This window comes from Ahaetulla prasina, chromosome 16, assembly GCF_028640845.1.
Source record: "Ahaetulla prasina isolate Xishuangbanna chromosome 16, ASM2864084v1, whole genome shotgun sequence".
Classification (NCBI taxonomy): domain Eukaryota; kingdom Metazoa; phylum Chordata; class Lepidosauria; order Squamata; family Colubridae; genus Ahaetulla; species Ahaetulla prasina.
The window spans coordinates 208,583-222,984 of NC_080554.1; the positions used below are offsets into that span (position 1 = coordinate 208,583).

The window sequence follows — 14,402 nt, forward strand, 5'->3', positions numbered from 1 at the left end:
GCAGTTTACGAACTTGGAAAAAAGGTGGGGATTAAAAGGGATTCAGTGAGCTTCTTCTTATTGAGATCAAGATGGAAACTCTGCAAGGTGGATCCTGAAATTGGGGAGTGGAAAGAGCATGAAGGGCGCCTGGGGTGCTGGAAAGGAGGCTGCCCCTCCTCCCACCAGGGAGTGGGCCAAGTGCCTCTTTTTATTTCCAGTGGGGGTGGGTGGGAGAGCATGCTAAGCAAGTTTGGGATGGCTGTCACGGAGGGGGGGGGCTTGAAGAAGGGGAGTGCATGACCTCTGCTCCAGCTGAGCAACAGTGGATGGAAGCACCCAGGGCTGCCTGGGGACTTCTGCTGCTGCTGCTGCAGGGCGTCTTCCTCTCCTTTGGGCTCCTCAGCATCTCTGCCCAGCCCAACTGCTCCGGGTTGGAGGCCCCTTGGCCTCTGCTTTGCCCTTTGGGCTCCAGAGCGACCTACCCCGCATGTCTCTCGTTCCAAGCTGCAAGGGGAGGCCCACCCGGCAGCCGGAAGGAAGCTGCTGCAACGGCCACCGCCGCCGCCTCCAAGGGAAACTTCGCAACGGCCGGCCGGCCGGACGACGAAGGCGGAGCAGAGGCCAGCGAGCCTCTTTTTCCTGCGCGACCTGCAGACAGAAGCTTCTCCGCAGCGCGGCTGGCAGGAGCGGGCGGGCGGGCGGGCGCTAAGGCAGCGCAGCCCGCGAGGTCGGGCCGGCGGCGGCTGCTGATTGAGGGAAACGTGAGCCGAGCGAGCGGGGCTGCCTGCATCACTGCAGTGCTCTCACTGCGGAAAGAGCGGGGGACGGAGCGAGGCGGCGGCCGCGGGCACCCGGCAGCGGCAGGGCAGGCAGGCAGGTTTCCCGATCGACCAGAAGCAAAGGGCCCCGTCGCTTTCGGGCCGAGGCATCCCCGTGCAGAGCCCGCGCATCTCCGGCCTTCGGCTCTGCCGGAGAGGAGGCAAAGCCACCACCGCCGCGGCCTCTCTTGGGTACCAGTCGCGGCCGGGCACAGTTTAGCATCCCGCTCCGCCGCTAGGAAACCGAGGGCCGGGCGCTCCCCCTCCACGCCTTCCCGGCTACGGGGCGCATCGGCTGAGCCGGAGGACCCGTCTTCCGCTCCCCGTGCACCTGCTCCTCGGCCGAACCGCTGGAGCGGCGCCCAGCTTGCTGAGGAGGCAGCCGCGGAGTATGCCCGGGGCTCCCGGACAGCCGGGAGGGAACTGCCGGAGGTGAGGATCTGGGAGCGCGATGGGGGGCGGTGGGGGGATGCCCACGAACGACGGCTTGAGCATCTGCCTCGGCCTAAACAACACGGGCCCCCGGAATAGTGAGGCCCCACCGGCAGCCTCTTCTACAAAGGCAGCCGCCTAGATTGGCTTGCCCGAGACAAGCAGATGGTGGGCTTCTGGGCCTCTGCAAGGAGTGTGGTGGACACAGCCACCTTGACCTGAATTCGCCAGGCACTTTCCCTCAAAAGACGCCACCAGAACTCCTCCTCCATTAGCGTCCTTCCTTCATCACCCTCAGGAAGGTGTTCTCTGCAACCCAGAAGAGGTGGGCCAGCAGGAGCGTCTCTTTTGGGGTGCCCACCTACTGGAGTGGCCTCGATTTCTGCTCCAGGATGCAGGATCTTGTGAGCCCCCAAAAGCTGCTCCGTTGACGGCAGCAGCTGAAAGGATAAGTGAGCTTTGTGGCAGAGCAGAGACGCCAGCCAGTCCTCTTCTCCTCCTCCTGCTCTGCCAGCACAGCTTATCTGTAGCCCAAAGGCATCTGCCAACTGAGTGGTGGGCAGAGAACTCCAGGTTGCTCCTAGCTGTGAGCCTTCGCTCCTTCCTTTGCAGGGCTTGGAACAAACGCAAGGCCGGTGCTCTCACCTCATGGCACCTTCGTCTCCCCATCTTTGTTCCTAAAGAGCCAGTACTTCAAAACTGGCACAATTGCATTGCCACATTAAGTTATTCTGCCTCAGAAGCTTCCATCCTAAAATGTTAGTTCACATCAATGCCTCCTGGCTTGCCCTGGGTGAACCTTAACCAGCCGTGTCACTTAGATCCCTTAGATTTGCATTTGGACGAAGTCATGCAAGATCTGAACAGGAATTCGGAGGTCCACATCCCAGTCTTTGTTCAGTGCAGGCTGCTTTCTTCAGCAACAACTCCCCCCACCCCCACCCCGGTTTTGGTCTTTAAACGAACCCTGGCCCCCACTGAGAGAGACAATTTTCAGGCTAACTTTGGCCTCTAGAAGTTCCCAGATTCCCCCAGAAGAGGAAGCGGCTGCAGTTGCAATCGGCCTCCGTGGCCAAGTTGTGGCTTGAGAGCGAGAAATCCGTGACGCGGAGCTGGGGCTGAGCCTCTCAAATGCAGAAGGACCAGCGACTCTTAGGGCAGTTTGGAAACTTGGCTGGTGTGCCTGAGCAGATTGTTCCTGGCAGCCGTGGACAGAGCCCACGTCCCATCCTCTCCCCAGTGTGTGTGTGTGTGTGAGAGAGAGAGAGATGAGGGAGACCTGCCTTCAGAGTCCAGTGCTCATTTTGAAACATTTCCATGTGGCCCCCAAGGCAGCCTTGCATTCCATCCATGTCCGGAGTGCGGAGTTGGGGCCTGGAGGGTCTTTTGCAGGGTTATCTTTTCACATAGATGCCCAGGCCCTGTGTATGCCCACCATCCCCCCGCCGAGGTTTCAAAAATGTCTTGCAGAGCGCCAGACCTAGTCAAGAGCTCCAGACCCCTCAGACCTCTCTCCAGGGAGCGGTGGTAGCTGAAGCCCAGATAAGATGCTTGGCACAGAGAAGGTGCCCTATTTGGTCCCTGCTATCTCTGAGTAGGAAGGTCAGAGACATCGGTGCTGAGTGAAGAGAGCCCCACAGCCCCACCTGGCATGGTTGCTTCAGAGCAGCAGGCAGACGAGAATAAAAATGCTCCTAGCCCACAGAAAGTAAATACACAAAAAAGAAAGAGGCACTGAATAAGTCAGGGAACAACAGAGGAAAAAAACGACAAGTGCCAGTGGGGAGTTGAGCAGCAGAGGACAAGAAGATGCTGGGCGGGATTGCTGGCATTTCAAAAGGATACCCAGTTTCTGAATGCCTTTTAGAGCTGACAAGTGGTTTTATTGCACCAATCTGCTGCTTTTGGGTGGGGGGAGCAAAGGCACCCACAAATGCTGCCCTCCAGTGACATGCACTGCTCTGCTTTGTTTTCCAGGGGTCTGAAGGGCCAAGCCAGTTCCAAGTGAAGAAGGGGCAGCTCCTCCAAAGCAAACCCTCTGCCTGGCACCTGAGCAGGATCTGCCCCACCTGGGGGCCTTTTCCTGGGACTTGATCTGAGAAAAGTGCACGTCAGAGCTCAGGAATTTGCAAAACACATTCTTGAGCGTTGTTAGGATCTCCCCACACATAAACAGGAACCAAGGCGCAAGGGGAGGGAGCGCTCAGGCCTCCCCCGGACACTCCAACCGCATTCCATCCACTCCTCTTCACCCGAGTGGGCTCAGCCACACCAGCAGGGCAGAAGACAACCCACCAGCCCGCTCTCTCCCCTTTCTCGGCCTCCTTTCTTTGCTGTTTAGCCAGGAACAGCCAAGCACCCTCCCTGGGAACTAGGCCCAACGCCCTGCTGCCCAAAAGAGCTGAATCCGTGGGCATAAAAAAAAAATCTGGTGTGGATATCGCCCCTGGCCTTGCAACCTGTCTTGCTCAGAAAGCGTGGAAGGCCCAGGCCGCAGCCATTTTGGCAGCCCTGGTGCAGGATGCGTCTCTGCCCTGCTGTCCCCCTCCAGCGCTGCCCCTTCATGGTCCGCGCCCGGTTCAAAGCCCGGCTTGCCGCAAGCCCCATCTAGCCTCATGCAGGAGGCCTTCGGAGGACACAGAGCCGCGGACAGGAAGGTGAAGAGCCTCCTCATGTCATGTCTGAAAGGGCAGCAGGTCATCATCAAAATGGAGGCCATGAAGATCATCCACCCTGAAAAGTTCTCCGAGCTGCAGAGCTCCCAGTCACGCTATGTCCCGGCCCCCCGCCGAGACCCTCCCCTGGTTGCCAAGCGGGCCTGGCCCTCGGAGTCCGAGATCATTGTTAACCAGGCCTGTGGCGACATCCCAGCCCTAGACCACAACCCGGGATCTCTGGGGCTGTCCCGGACCCCGCCCCTACCCCGGCGGGAGCGGCTGTATCCAGGGCAGCGCAAGGGCAGCTCCGACATCTGCTACCACCGCCAAGCCTCGGACGAGGTGATCGTCAACCAGTACGTGCTGCACCCCTCCACTCCTTCCGAGCCCCTGGAGTGCCCCACCTGTGGCCACACCTACAACTTCACCAACAAGCGTCCGCGCATCCTCTCCTGCCTGCATTCAGTCTGCGAGGAATGCCTGCAGATCCTGTATGAGTCCTGCCCTAAGTACAAGTTCATCTCCTGCCCCACATGCAAGAGGGAGACGGTGCTCTTCACCGACTATGGGTTGGCCGCCCTGGCGGTCAATACCAGCATCCTCAACAGGCTGCCGGCTGAAGCACTCTCGGCCAACCAGGCGCAGTGGAGCAGTGAGACCGACCGCAGCTGCTATCAGACTTTCCGCCAGTACTGTGGGGCAGCCTGCACCTGCCATGTCCGGAACCCGCTCTCTTCATGCACCATCATGTAAGCTGTGTGTCTGCCCCTGTCCCGCTCTGTCCACAGTCTCTCGCCGGCCTCGGCAGTGGGATTGCGTGAGGGAGAACAGGGTGGCTTCCACAGGAACTGGGAGATGCCCAGGCCGACCAGACTGGCCCTCCAGGATCAGCAACCACCTGGCTGCAGACGCCCCTTGAGTTGGGATGGCTGCTGCTTTAAGGAGAGAAAGTAATCTTGGGGGTCATTCCTGGTCAGGAGGGCTTGCTCCCGGGTGTGGCTGTTGGAAGAGCCACCAGGAAACGTTGTGGAGATCCGACCGCCCACTGCCGTCCCCTTCCATTCACCTCCCCTTCTTCTGCGCATCCCGAGAGACCCTAAGCCACACTTGGCTTGGCTTGGATCTTCAAGGGTTGGATCTCTTTCCTTTCAGCTCATGGCTTAGTCCTGGCAGGGGAGAATAGGGTGGTTTTTGGGAGAAGACGAGCCAAGGCAGGACCCTGGAACAATACAGAAACGATGCCAGGCGGGGCCTGTGCTGGAAAACAAGGCAGACGCCAGTTTTAAGTTATTTGCCAAAGCTTCTGTTTCTGCGGCCAAGCGTTGTAAATTCACTCCGTGCTGCCAACTGAAGTCCAGTTGCAAACAGGAATTCCTAAAGAATCGCCCCATTTTCCCGACGCAAATTCTTAAGGGAAGCGGAAAACAAATGTACAATTTTAATCCTCGTTTTGGAGGATGCGTTCCTCAGCACTGTTTCAGAAATGCATCTTATTTGAGCCCTTGCTGCTGAATAAAATGGACTGAGAGCGCAGTGATCCTTGCGTTGCGTCTCCTGGGACAAAGGGAAAGGTGTGCCCCTGGCAATGGAAGCTCTAGGCTTGGCAAGCAGCAGCGCCCTCCCACCTGTGACACTGAATCTCCTCCTAGGAAAAGGAAGGTGCTCTTTTCTGTCTAGGGCGACTTCAGGAGCAGACAGGGTGTGGGCCACTCCCCAGCTGTAGCCAGGCTGATAACAGCCTTTGTGTCTAAAGACCCCTCGGTCCATGAAAAAGACCTTCCCAACTGAAGGGGCAAAGAGTGGGCGGCCGATGCAGTTTGATCACTGGAATGCCATGACAGTATCGGGCTGGAGGGAAGAGGATACCCACTTCCTCTGGCAGAGGCTGGTCTGGGAGGAAGTGCCAGTCTTGCAAAACATTCTGCGCCAAGCTAGGGAAAAAAAAGCCATAACTTGATCCGAGTCCAACCTGCACAAGGCCAGGATCAGAGAAAAGGGCATTTCCTTAGTGACCCATCTCTTGAGGTTCAGCCCCACGTGCCTGTGGGTCTGGGAGAGCTGAGATTTACAACCACGTTCCGTTGCCCTGTGGGTCTTTCTAGAAGTGAACCAGGAAGGCCGGCCATGACTGGCAGTGGGCCACAAAGGGGCATCCCTGGGACAAGCCGGGCTCAAAATCTGGAGAACCCGCAGCATGAGGAGGGCTGGGAGCAAGGCCTGGTGGGAGCCCAACAAATCCTCCAAAGAGGGACGTTGACTCTTGCCAGCCAGGGATGCCCACATCGGCCAAAGGGCAGAGCTGTCTTAGCCAGGCTTTCTTCGGCTTCGCTTCCGCAGAAGAGTGCAAAGGACGGGGAGCCAAGTCCCCTGGGTCCATCTCAAGGGATGAGCTGAGGAAGGCAAAATTCCTCAGTGGCAGCCTGGGCATTTCCTGTCCAACCTCCCAGGAACACCTTGGCTCAAGAAAGGTCTGGGATTCGCTTGGCCAAAGGCCCACAGCCGCTTGTCCCTCGGGTAGGTTGTCAAGCTTTGCCCAAAGCCAAGATGGACAGGAGAGGGAAAGAGGGAGCTGCAACCACCAACCCAGAAGAAAAGATGGCTGATGAAGATCCTGTTTTATACCTGGTGGTCTCCTTAACCCTCAGCCAAATCTAAATAAAGAATGCTCCTGAACCAAAACAGACATGTGCTTTCCATTCATATGTGTGGAGAGAGAGAGAGAGAGAGAGAGAGAGAGGCAGCTACGGTCTGTGTGTGTGAGGAGGTGGGGGAGAAAGGCCAACCCAGAAAGAGCCCTCGCAGTCTGGGGCTGGAACAACCTAGGTCACAGAGGTGGGGTTTCCTCACCTGACCCCTCGCTCTGCCTGCAGCCAAAGAGCCCAGCACCTTCCTTGCCCTAATCAACCAGCACAACAGGAGGATCCAAAGGCAAGGCAAGTTCGTCCCCTCATCCAGTACTTTTTGGAACAGCTGTGAAACCTGAGCTCCTCCAGTGGGTCTCCAAGGGGTCATCTCCTTGAAGAGGCAGCCACCCATCACCCAAGAGCCCCGGGGACCCACCCTGCGCAAGAAGGACCAGGGAGGTGGGCGGTGGGCAAACCGAAGGGGGGGGGAAGGAGAACAGCAACGTGGTTTCTGACACCCTGGCCCCCTTTTCTGGGGAAGCAGCTCCCCCTCTTATCCTGATGTCTGGCAAGGAGGCCGAGGCAGGCTTGGGCATTGCCAGCTCTTCCTCTTCTGCACCAGCTTCCTGCCTGCTTCAAGGTACCCAGCTAAACCCTGACCTTAAACCCACAGCTTCAAGGTAAACCTCGGGGGGGGGGTTGCTTTGCCTCCCCCACCGTTTCTCTGATCTGTTCCTCCACAAAGATCTTGCCACAAGGTGGAAAGAGGAAGTGGTTCTTTTGCTGAAGCTTTGCAATAAAGTGAGAAGTGCTTGAAAAGGGGAGGCGGGCTAGAAAAGGTGTGGCAGTTGGGGGTGGTCAGGGCAGGGCAAAAGAGCCACTGGAAATCGGTTCACAGAAACACACACACCAAACAGCACTTCCAGGGTCACCAGGTGTGCACTCTATTTGTCTTCTAAGAAACCACACCGTAATACTTCCACACACCACACATCAGAGTTCACTGCTGCCGGACTCTGGGCGACAGCAGGCTCTGTCTGGGGTCAGTGTCAAAGCACCATCTGGCCTAACCCTAACCCTGCCCCTCCTCTCCCCCTCTGGCCCTTGGGGCAGGCAGCCCCTCCTTCCTCTCAACCTTCCTGAGGCCACAAAGCTCACGTGTGTGGCTGAGCAACAAGCTCCCCCAGCCAGGCCCTCCCCTCCCCTTTCCTGCCCAGCTCTCCCTGCCGTCCTGGAGGGAAGGGAAGGCACTTGAGAGCCCCCCCAAGGTGGTCACCCTGAAGGGACCCACATTTGCTCACTAAGCAGTCGGTTCCAGGACGCCTGACCAGGAAGGAAGTCACACACCTTGCTAGAAAAGGATTGGAAGCAAGACAGCCATTCTTGGAAAGCCTTTATGTGAGTCTGCCCCAGAGACCTGGTGTTTTGCCTTTCAGGGGGACAGGAGGGAGGGGCACGGGGGTCTTCCAGGTGGGCAGACTGGGGAAGCAGCTGCTGCAAAACCTCCTTGCCAGAGACAATCCACAGAGGCTCCTGGAGCAGAATAGCCAACGGGCTTCTGGGCAGCTGCTGACCTGCTCTTCCCCCTCCACTTGGGGCAGGCCGTGCCAGCCGCTCCCGCCTCTGTCCTCCTCCACCAAGCAAGCAGAGGGCGCCTGGCACCTGCTGAGTCACGCCAAGCCAGAAACCCTGTGCGTTTGCTTGCCCAGATGGCCTGGCAGCTCCCTCTCTTCCCTCGGCCCTGTTACATCTGGACAATGAGGACGATGTTGTCGGCAGCAACAACCGTTCCCTGTGACACCCAGGCCAGATGCTCCTGTCCAGCCTCAGGTCTTTGCTGGCTGGGCGGAGGACAGAGCGAAGCCCCCAGAGGGAGCAAGGATCAGAGGCTTCGCGGGGAGAACCTGGGCAAGAGGGCTGGCATGGGCCAAACAAGGCCAGTTTCCTCAGAAAGCACAGAACGCCATGCTGCCAAGAGCTCAGCTGGTTGAGCCCCAGGGACAGCCCCTCCCTCTGCTGCACCCCCACAGCTGGGAGACCCCCTGCCCAGCCTCAAGGTGGGCCAGGTGCTCCTAGCTGGACACAGATAAGAAGGCCCATTTCCCCAGGCACTCAGAGCCATCTCCAATTCAGCTGCGCCCCCTGCAAATGCCACCGTCCTCTGCTTTCCAAAGCTTCCTTTCCCAAGGAGCTGGCTTCTTGCTTGGTGGAGGAGTGGGCGGTGTGCCATGGCATGCTCAGTTCCCAGGGTGGCCATGTAGAGAGCTGTCCGGAGTTGCTTGCAGGCTGTGCTGGTGGCCCCCACCCTCACTCGCAGCCCCCTGGAGCCGAGCCAGGCCAGTGGGAGTCCTACTTGTCCAAGATGAGGAACAGCAGCAGCAGCAAAAGGATGGGCAGGAAGACCAGCAAGAGGCTCAGCATCTCCGCTGTGGCCAGAGCCAAGAGAGCCGTCCTGTAGCACCAGGGGCATCGGCGCTCCAGCTCTGCCAGGCCGCCCACCAGGCAGGCTGGATAGCGGAGGCAGGGGAAGAAGCCCATCACGCGGCTGGTGTGGAAGCGGACGTGGAAGTGGTGCTCTAGGCCCCCCCAGAACCCGGGCTGCCGGGGCGGCAGCGGACTGAAGGCGGGGGGCGCTGGGCCCTGGGCAGCGCTCAGCAGGAGCAGCTCCTCTTGCAGCTTGCAGATCTCCCACTCCATCATGGGCGTCTTCTGGCGGCAGATGGGGCATCGCACGCGGCCAATGTCGGCTGCACTGCCCGCCTGAAGGATGGCCTGCAGGCACTGACTGCAAAGCACATGGCTGCAGTTGAGCAAGGCTGGCTTGCGTTGGTCTTGGTCGTAGAGCTCAGTGCAGATGGGGCACTCCTGCTCGTCGCCCCCCACAGGGTCCTCGGCTTCGATGCAGGAGGATTGCACCACGGCCCCCTGGGCATTCCTGCCCAGGCCCAGCAGGCAAACCCCTTCCATTTCCTCCTCCTCCTCCTCTTCCCCCAAAGGCAGCTGGGGCGCATTTCCTGACAGGCGGTTCGTCTCCTCCTCCTGCCCAAGGATTGCAAGCCTAGCTGGGCCACAGGCCTCTTCGGTCACAGGAGACTCTCCAGAATCCACTCCCAGCTCACCCAGACCAAATTTCGGATGCCAAACAGGGGAAGCGATACTTGGCTCCTCCTCCTCCTCCTCCCCCTCGGATCCAAAAAGGTCATCTGCTGCTGGCTCAGTCCTGGGCCCTTTGCCCTCACTGCCATCCTCTATAAGCTGGGCACCAGTCCGCTCTTCCTGCAGCAAGCCTTGCTGAACGTTGCCCAAGGAGGGTGCAGCCCTGAACTCAGACACCTCCTTCTCGGGGAGAACCAGAACGGCTGGCTCTGTCCCCCCAAGGGCTGAATCCGAAGGGATTGTCCCCATCCCTGTCTTGCTCCCAGCTTCAAAGTAAGGCAGTCCGGAAGTGGCTCAGCAGCTGCTGCCTTCTGCTTCTTGGGTCCAAAGTTGCCCGTGAGACATGGCAGGCTTCCATCTCACCTAGCTTGAAACTCCTGCCCGAGAAGGGCTGCTGCCTCGCATGCTCCACGGCCCTCTGCTCTGCGGCTGAGTTGCCTGACCCAAATGGTTGCCAGCAGGAAGGCTGGCAGCAGCTGGGATCCTCTCAACTTGCGACAATAAAGACCAGACGCTGAATGGAGGGTGGAGCAGCTTTCTGTCGGCTGCAGGCCAAGGGGTGGAGCCGGGCCGGGCCTGGCTGGCTGAGCAGGTAGGACCATCTAGGTTGCTCCATGGGCAGCAGTGCTGGTGGGTGCGGCTTCTGTTCCTCTGTGCCGAGATGACGCCCCAGCACAAGGGCCGCTGCCTTTCTGTTGGAGGAGCTGGGCTACTCCCGCTTTGGGCTGGGCTGCCTTTTTCTGCTCTGAGCAGCAGCCATGCTGAGCGCTGCCTGTTTGAAGGGAAGGGTCTCCTTTGCTGCTCACAGGGATCACTGCCAGCAGCACAATGAAGGCAGAAAGGCTCAGCCCGTCTCCCTATTCACCTCGGTTCTTGTCCTCTCTGCCGCTGTGGCGCACGGACATTCCTGCACAGATCCTACCGAGAGACCAGGAGGCTGATGCTTCTGGAAGCAAACTCTACCCTTGTTTTTTAACCCCAGCTCTCCATTGACACCCACGTGCCACTTCCAGGCAGGAGCTCCACACACGGCAGCAGGGCCCGGCCTAAGTTTCTCTGCTCATTGTGGGGGGGAGGAGCAGAAGGAGGGCAGAGCTGGGACATCTGGTGGAGTCCCAAGGCTGGACTGGCCAGGCCATTGAACCTCCTGGGCTTGGCTGCCCGTGAAGCCAGCTGTTTCATGCTGCCGGAGCAAACAACCTTAACCAAAAGGCTCGGCCCGATTTGCTTGGGGGACCCCATCTGTTCCTTCAGGGACAAAGACAAGAAACCTCCCAAAAATGACACGGGAACGAAGGTAAGCCTGGCCAAAAAACAAAAAAAACCAAAGGAAGAAGAGGCTCGCTGGGAAGGGACAGTTCCGGCCTGAGAGCCTCCAGGGCTGCTTGGGGCAGCTACTCAAAGGACACCCTTTCCTCCACATTTTCCCCTGACCTCTTGACCCCCAGATTTTAGAAGAAAACCTTCTGTTCCCCCTTTTGCACACCGTGATGGAATTCTACTGCCCAGCGAATAAATAAATTCTCTGCCCAGCGAATATTTTCACAAACTCTGTAGGGGCAAAGGCGATTCGATGAGGCAAGCTACAAAAGGGGAATTTCTAACATCATTTAAGGGGGTTCGGTGGGGCTCCTCTCCTCATGTTTTCTCACACAAGAGGGAAACCACTGTCCTCTGGTCAGTGCCAGGCACCCCTGGAGGCACGCAGAGGGAGGAGGGACTTCTCAACCTGGGTCCCGGCTACAGATGGGCACCTTTCACGGGGTTTTCTTCCATGGCCCAGGCTCAACTGCCAACCCTTTTCGGAGCAAGGCAAAAGAGACCGGAGGTGTCCCTGGGGAGCCCTTCCACCGGCCCTCTTCAGGGTCAAAGGCAAGAGCCGAGATGTCATAGGCTCCAATGGCTTGGCTTGATTTATTGGTTACGATCACCGCACCGCTATAGCAATTTGGTCCTTGGCGAGAAGCTTCCCCATCCATCCCACATTCCATGGCAGCTCAAGACCAGGTCTCGGCTTGGAAGCGGTGGGTTTGTGCCAAGCGGGCAAGATATTCCTCCCCTTCTGGAGCAGAGAGGCCTCCTTCTGACTGGAAAACAAACTTCAGGGCTTCTGCCACGTCCTCTGGCATCTGCTTGGCGTTTCTGGAAGAGAGGGGTTGCCGTAACAGGAGGAGAAAGAAGGGACAGCGGAGCATCAGGGCCTGGTGGGCACACAGGAGCTCCAGAAGGACTGCAGCGAGGTGCAAAGTTTCAGGTCGGCCTGGCCCACCGCAGAAGGAGCCTGGCCCAACCGATACCAGGGAAGTCTCCACTGCGCCCCAGGGCGGATCAGGATCTAATCACCCTCCAGCTGTGGCCAAGGCGGAGCCAGACCTTCCTTCGGGTGAAACTACTTAGAAGCCGATGGAAAGAGGAGACTGGGACCAAATCTGCGTACACCCATCCCCGCATGTTGTTTCCACATCAATGCTTATAATAGCCAAGAAATTATAAAAAAATCTATTGCAAATTCCGTATAAAATAATACCAAGTCTCAAATGTCGGAACAGCAGGTGTTACTTTTTTTAGGCATTAAAAAAAAATCCTAGAAACATATTTAAACATCTGGGGCAGGGGGAAGACTAAAGGGAAGTTGACAATTCAGGAAAGCGTTCCGGAAAATCCTGGCATAGATTTTCTTTCCCCAGAGGCTTTTGGGGCTTTTTTTGACACGAGTGAAGTTGCTTTGAATGTTTGACAGTTATTACTTGTAAAACTTCAGATAACTTTTGAGGAGACAGCTCCAGATGTGCAACCTGCATTTGGGCTAATCGTACCAACGCCCAGTTCATCCTCCAGGCTGGCCTGCATCTCCAGAAATGTGAAAAAACTTGTTTTACCCCCAGAACGGGTTTGATGTGGTCTCCACCCTGGCCTGGGCAGGAAGATGAATTGAACGTTTCCGCCCAGGATTCCCCAGGATATGTGCAAAGCTGCACACTCCGCATGCAAACAGGCCAGACGTTGGAAGAAGCCCACGCATAAAAACTCGGGAAGCCCCACCAAGCTGGAGTCAATGCAGACGTAAAACCAAGGATTCAAGGTTGGAGCCCAACGCTGGGAACAAGGACGGGGTGTTAAGACCGATTCAGACGGCAGCTCTTGCCATTGCAGAAGACCAACTCTCTGCCCAAAGGCCATGGCCACCGATTCAGCGCTGCTGCCTGACCTCGGACTTTCTGCTCCAGAAAACCACCCTTAAAGTCTTTATCTCTGGCACCAAGGCTCCCCCAAGACCTGTTTCCAGAGGGTGTGATGGATTAGGCTGCAATTCCAAACTTATGGATTGGGGGTAAACCCATCTTGAGCTTTGTGTGTGGGGAAAAGGAGGAATATACCACAGGACCGGGTAAACAAAAATAGCTTTTAGCTGTGCCCCGAAGTGAACCACTTTGCTGTGGGGGCTTCCCGTGATGCGAGTTTGTCTAAATTCTGGCGTCACTCAATGCTACCAACTGGCTTCCTGTCCTTCGCTTGGCCTCTGTCCAACAGTGCTTGCCAAGAGGAACGGGGGAAAGCGCAGAGTGCGATGCACCAGGCCTATCAGTGGGATTTCTTCCATGCCCTGCCGGTGAAGGGGCCGGATATGCTAAAACCTTGTAAATGGGAGCCGGAAATTGCTCAGGGCTGAGGATGGCTGGGCACCGGCTTAACTCTTTAGGCCACTTTCTGGCACTCACCCGGATAAGTAGATGTGGGCCTCCTTGTGCTTCACCAGATCCCACACGAGCTCCTTCTCCTCTCTGATACGGTGCTGGACGTAAATCTTCTCTTCCTGTGGGGAGACCCCATGAGAGCTCAGGCGATTTAGGCTCCAATACGGAGCACAGAGGGAAAGAAGGAGCTGCTTCCAACAATCCCCCTCAGAAGCCCTTGAACCTGGCAGACTCAGAATTGGGTTCAGGATAAAATCACCTAGGAGCACAAACAGGGGTATCTGGAACAATGGGAAGCTGTTGAAGAATGGTTATTCACACGAAGGCACCCGCTGGGGTTCAGGGGTAGTACAATAAAAAAATACAGTGCAAAGCAGGGAAAACACCATTCTTCCTTTTTTCTTACGCAGGAATCTGGCTTTCCCTATACTATAATCTGGCATGATCTCTCATTTCTTTGTTCCCTGGGCAAAATGAACATGCTGCTAAGGAGGCTCAACAGCATGGAAAACCAAATCCAACTCTGGGTGAAACAAACAACCGGAGCTCCTCAGAGAGCGGCAGGCCAGCCGTGCCTGTGCAGGGACTCCCCAGGACTCCGGCCTCAGCACCAGAGTTCCTGGGAAGGTGGCAACGAAGGGAAGTACTTCAAAGGTGTGGAGTCACAAAGCTTGCTCAGCCTCTTTCAGAAAAAGGTCACACCAACTGCGTGTTCTCCAGCAGCCACCGCAGGAAGCTGGGTGAGGACACAGGGCCACTCCTGTAATTGTTCTCTTCCTGGCCTTCTTCCGAAGACATCTTTCTGACTGTTCAGCCAGAGCCAAGCTGCACGTTCAGCAGAAACACCCTGTACCACCCCTTCCTGGGCATGAGCCACATCAAAATACCAGTCCCGGGAGACCACAGGCTTGGCTAACCCTCTGGGCTTTAAAAGTATGCTGCAAGGGGAAGGAGATGGCCAGGAGTCCCTTTTTAGCAAGCTGAGAATTTGTAAAAGGGAAGGAACTATGCGGTTCCCCTACCTGCTTGCAGAAATGG

At 57.3% G+C, this 14,402-nt stretch overlaps 3 protein-coding genes across 9 annotated transcripts in view; 1 reads left to right on the top strand and 2 right to left on the bottom strand.

The window, feature by feature from the left end:
* NDOR1 (NADPH dependent diflavin oxidoreductase 1) overlaps window positions 1-14,402 on the bottom strand; it is a 55,673-nt gene that overhangs the window by 32,422 nt on the left and 8,849 nt on the right. For 3 of the 6 annotated variants that reach the window (XM_058158949.1, XM_058158948.1, XM_058158947.1), the window contains exon 14: window positions 13,389-13,483. In XM_058158949.1, coding sequence (XP_058014932.1) covers window positions 13,389-13,483 — 95 coding nt within the window. Of the gene's footprint in view, window positions 1-11,564; window positions 11,812-12,062; window positions 12,514-13,388; window positions 13,484-14,402 lie in introns of those variants that run through there. The other 3 variants (XM_058158944.1, XM_058158945.1, XM_058158942.1) reach the window with 3 other exon arrangements.
* On the top strand, window positions 265-6,536 carry RNF208 (ring finger protein 208). 2 transcript variants are annotated; one of them, XM_058159001.1, is made up of 2 exons: window positions 265-1,232; window positions 3,210-6,536. In XM_058159001.1, exon 2 carries the CDS (start codon window positions 3,848-3,850, stop codon window positions 4,640-4,642), a length of 795 nt encoding a protein of 264 aa, XP_058014984.1. In that variant the 5' UTR covers window positions 265-1,232; window positions 3,210-3,847; the 3' UTR covers window positions 4,643-6,536. The 2 variants fall into 2 exon arrangements, with proteins under 2 accessions (XP_058014984.1, XP_058014983.1); XM_058159000.1 differs by having other exon boundaries at window positions 279-1,232; window positions 3,210-3,848.
* On the bottom strand, window positions 7,894-10,269 carry LOC131185944 (uncharacterized). Its single transcript, XM_058159002.1, has one exon. The coding sequence runs from the start codon at window positions 9,916-9,918 to the stop codon at window positions 8,863-8,865; it is 1,056 nt and encodes a 351-aa protein (XP_058014985.1). The 5' UTR covers window positions 9,919-10,269; the 3' UTR covers window positions 7,894-8,862.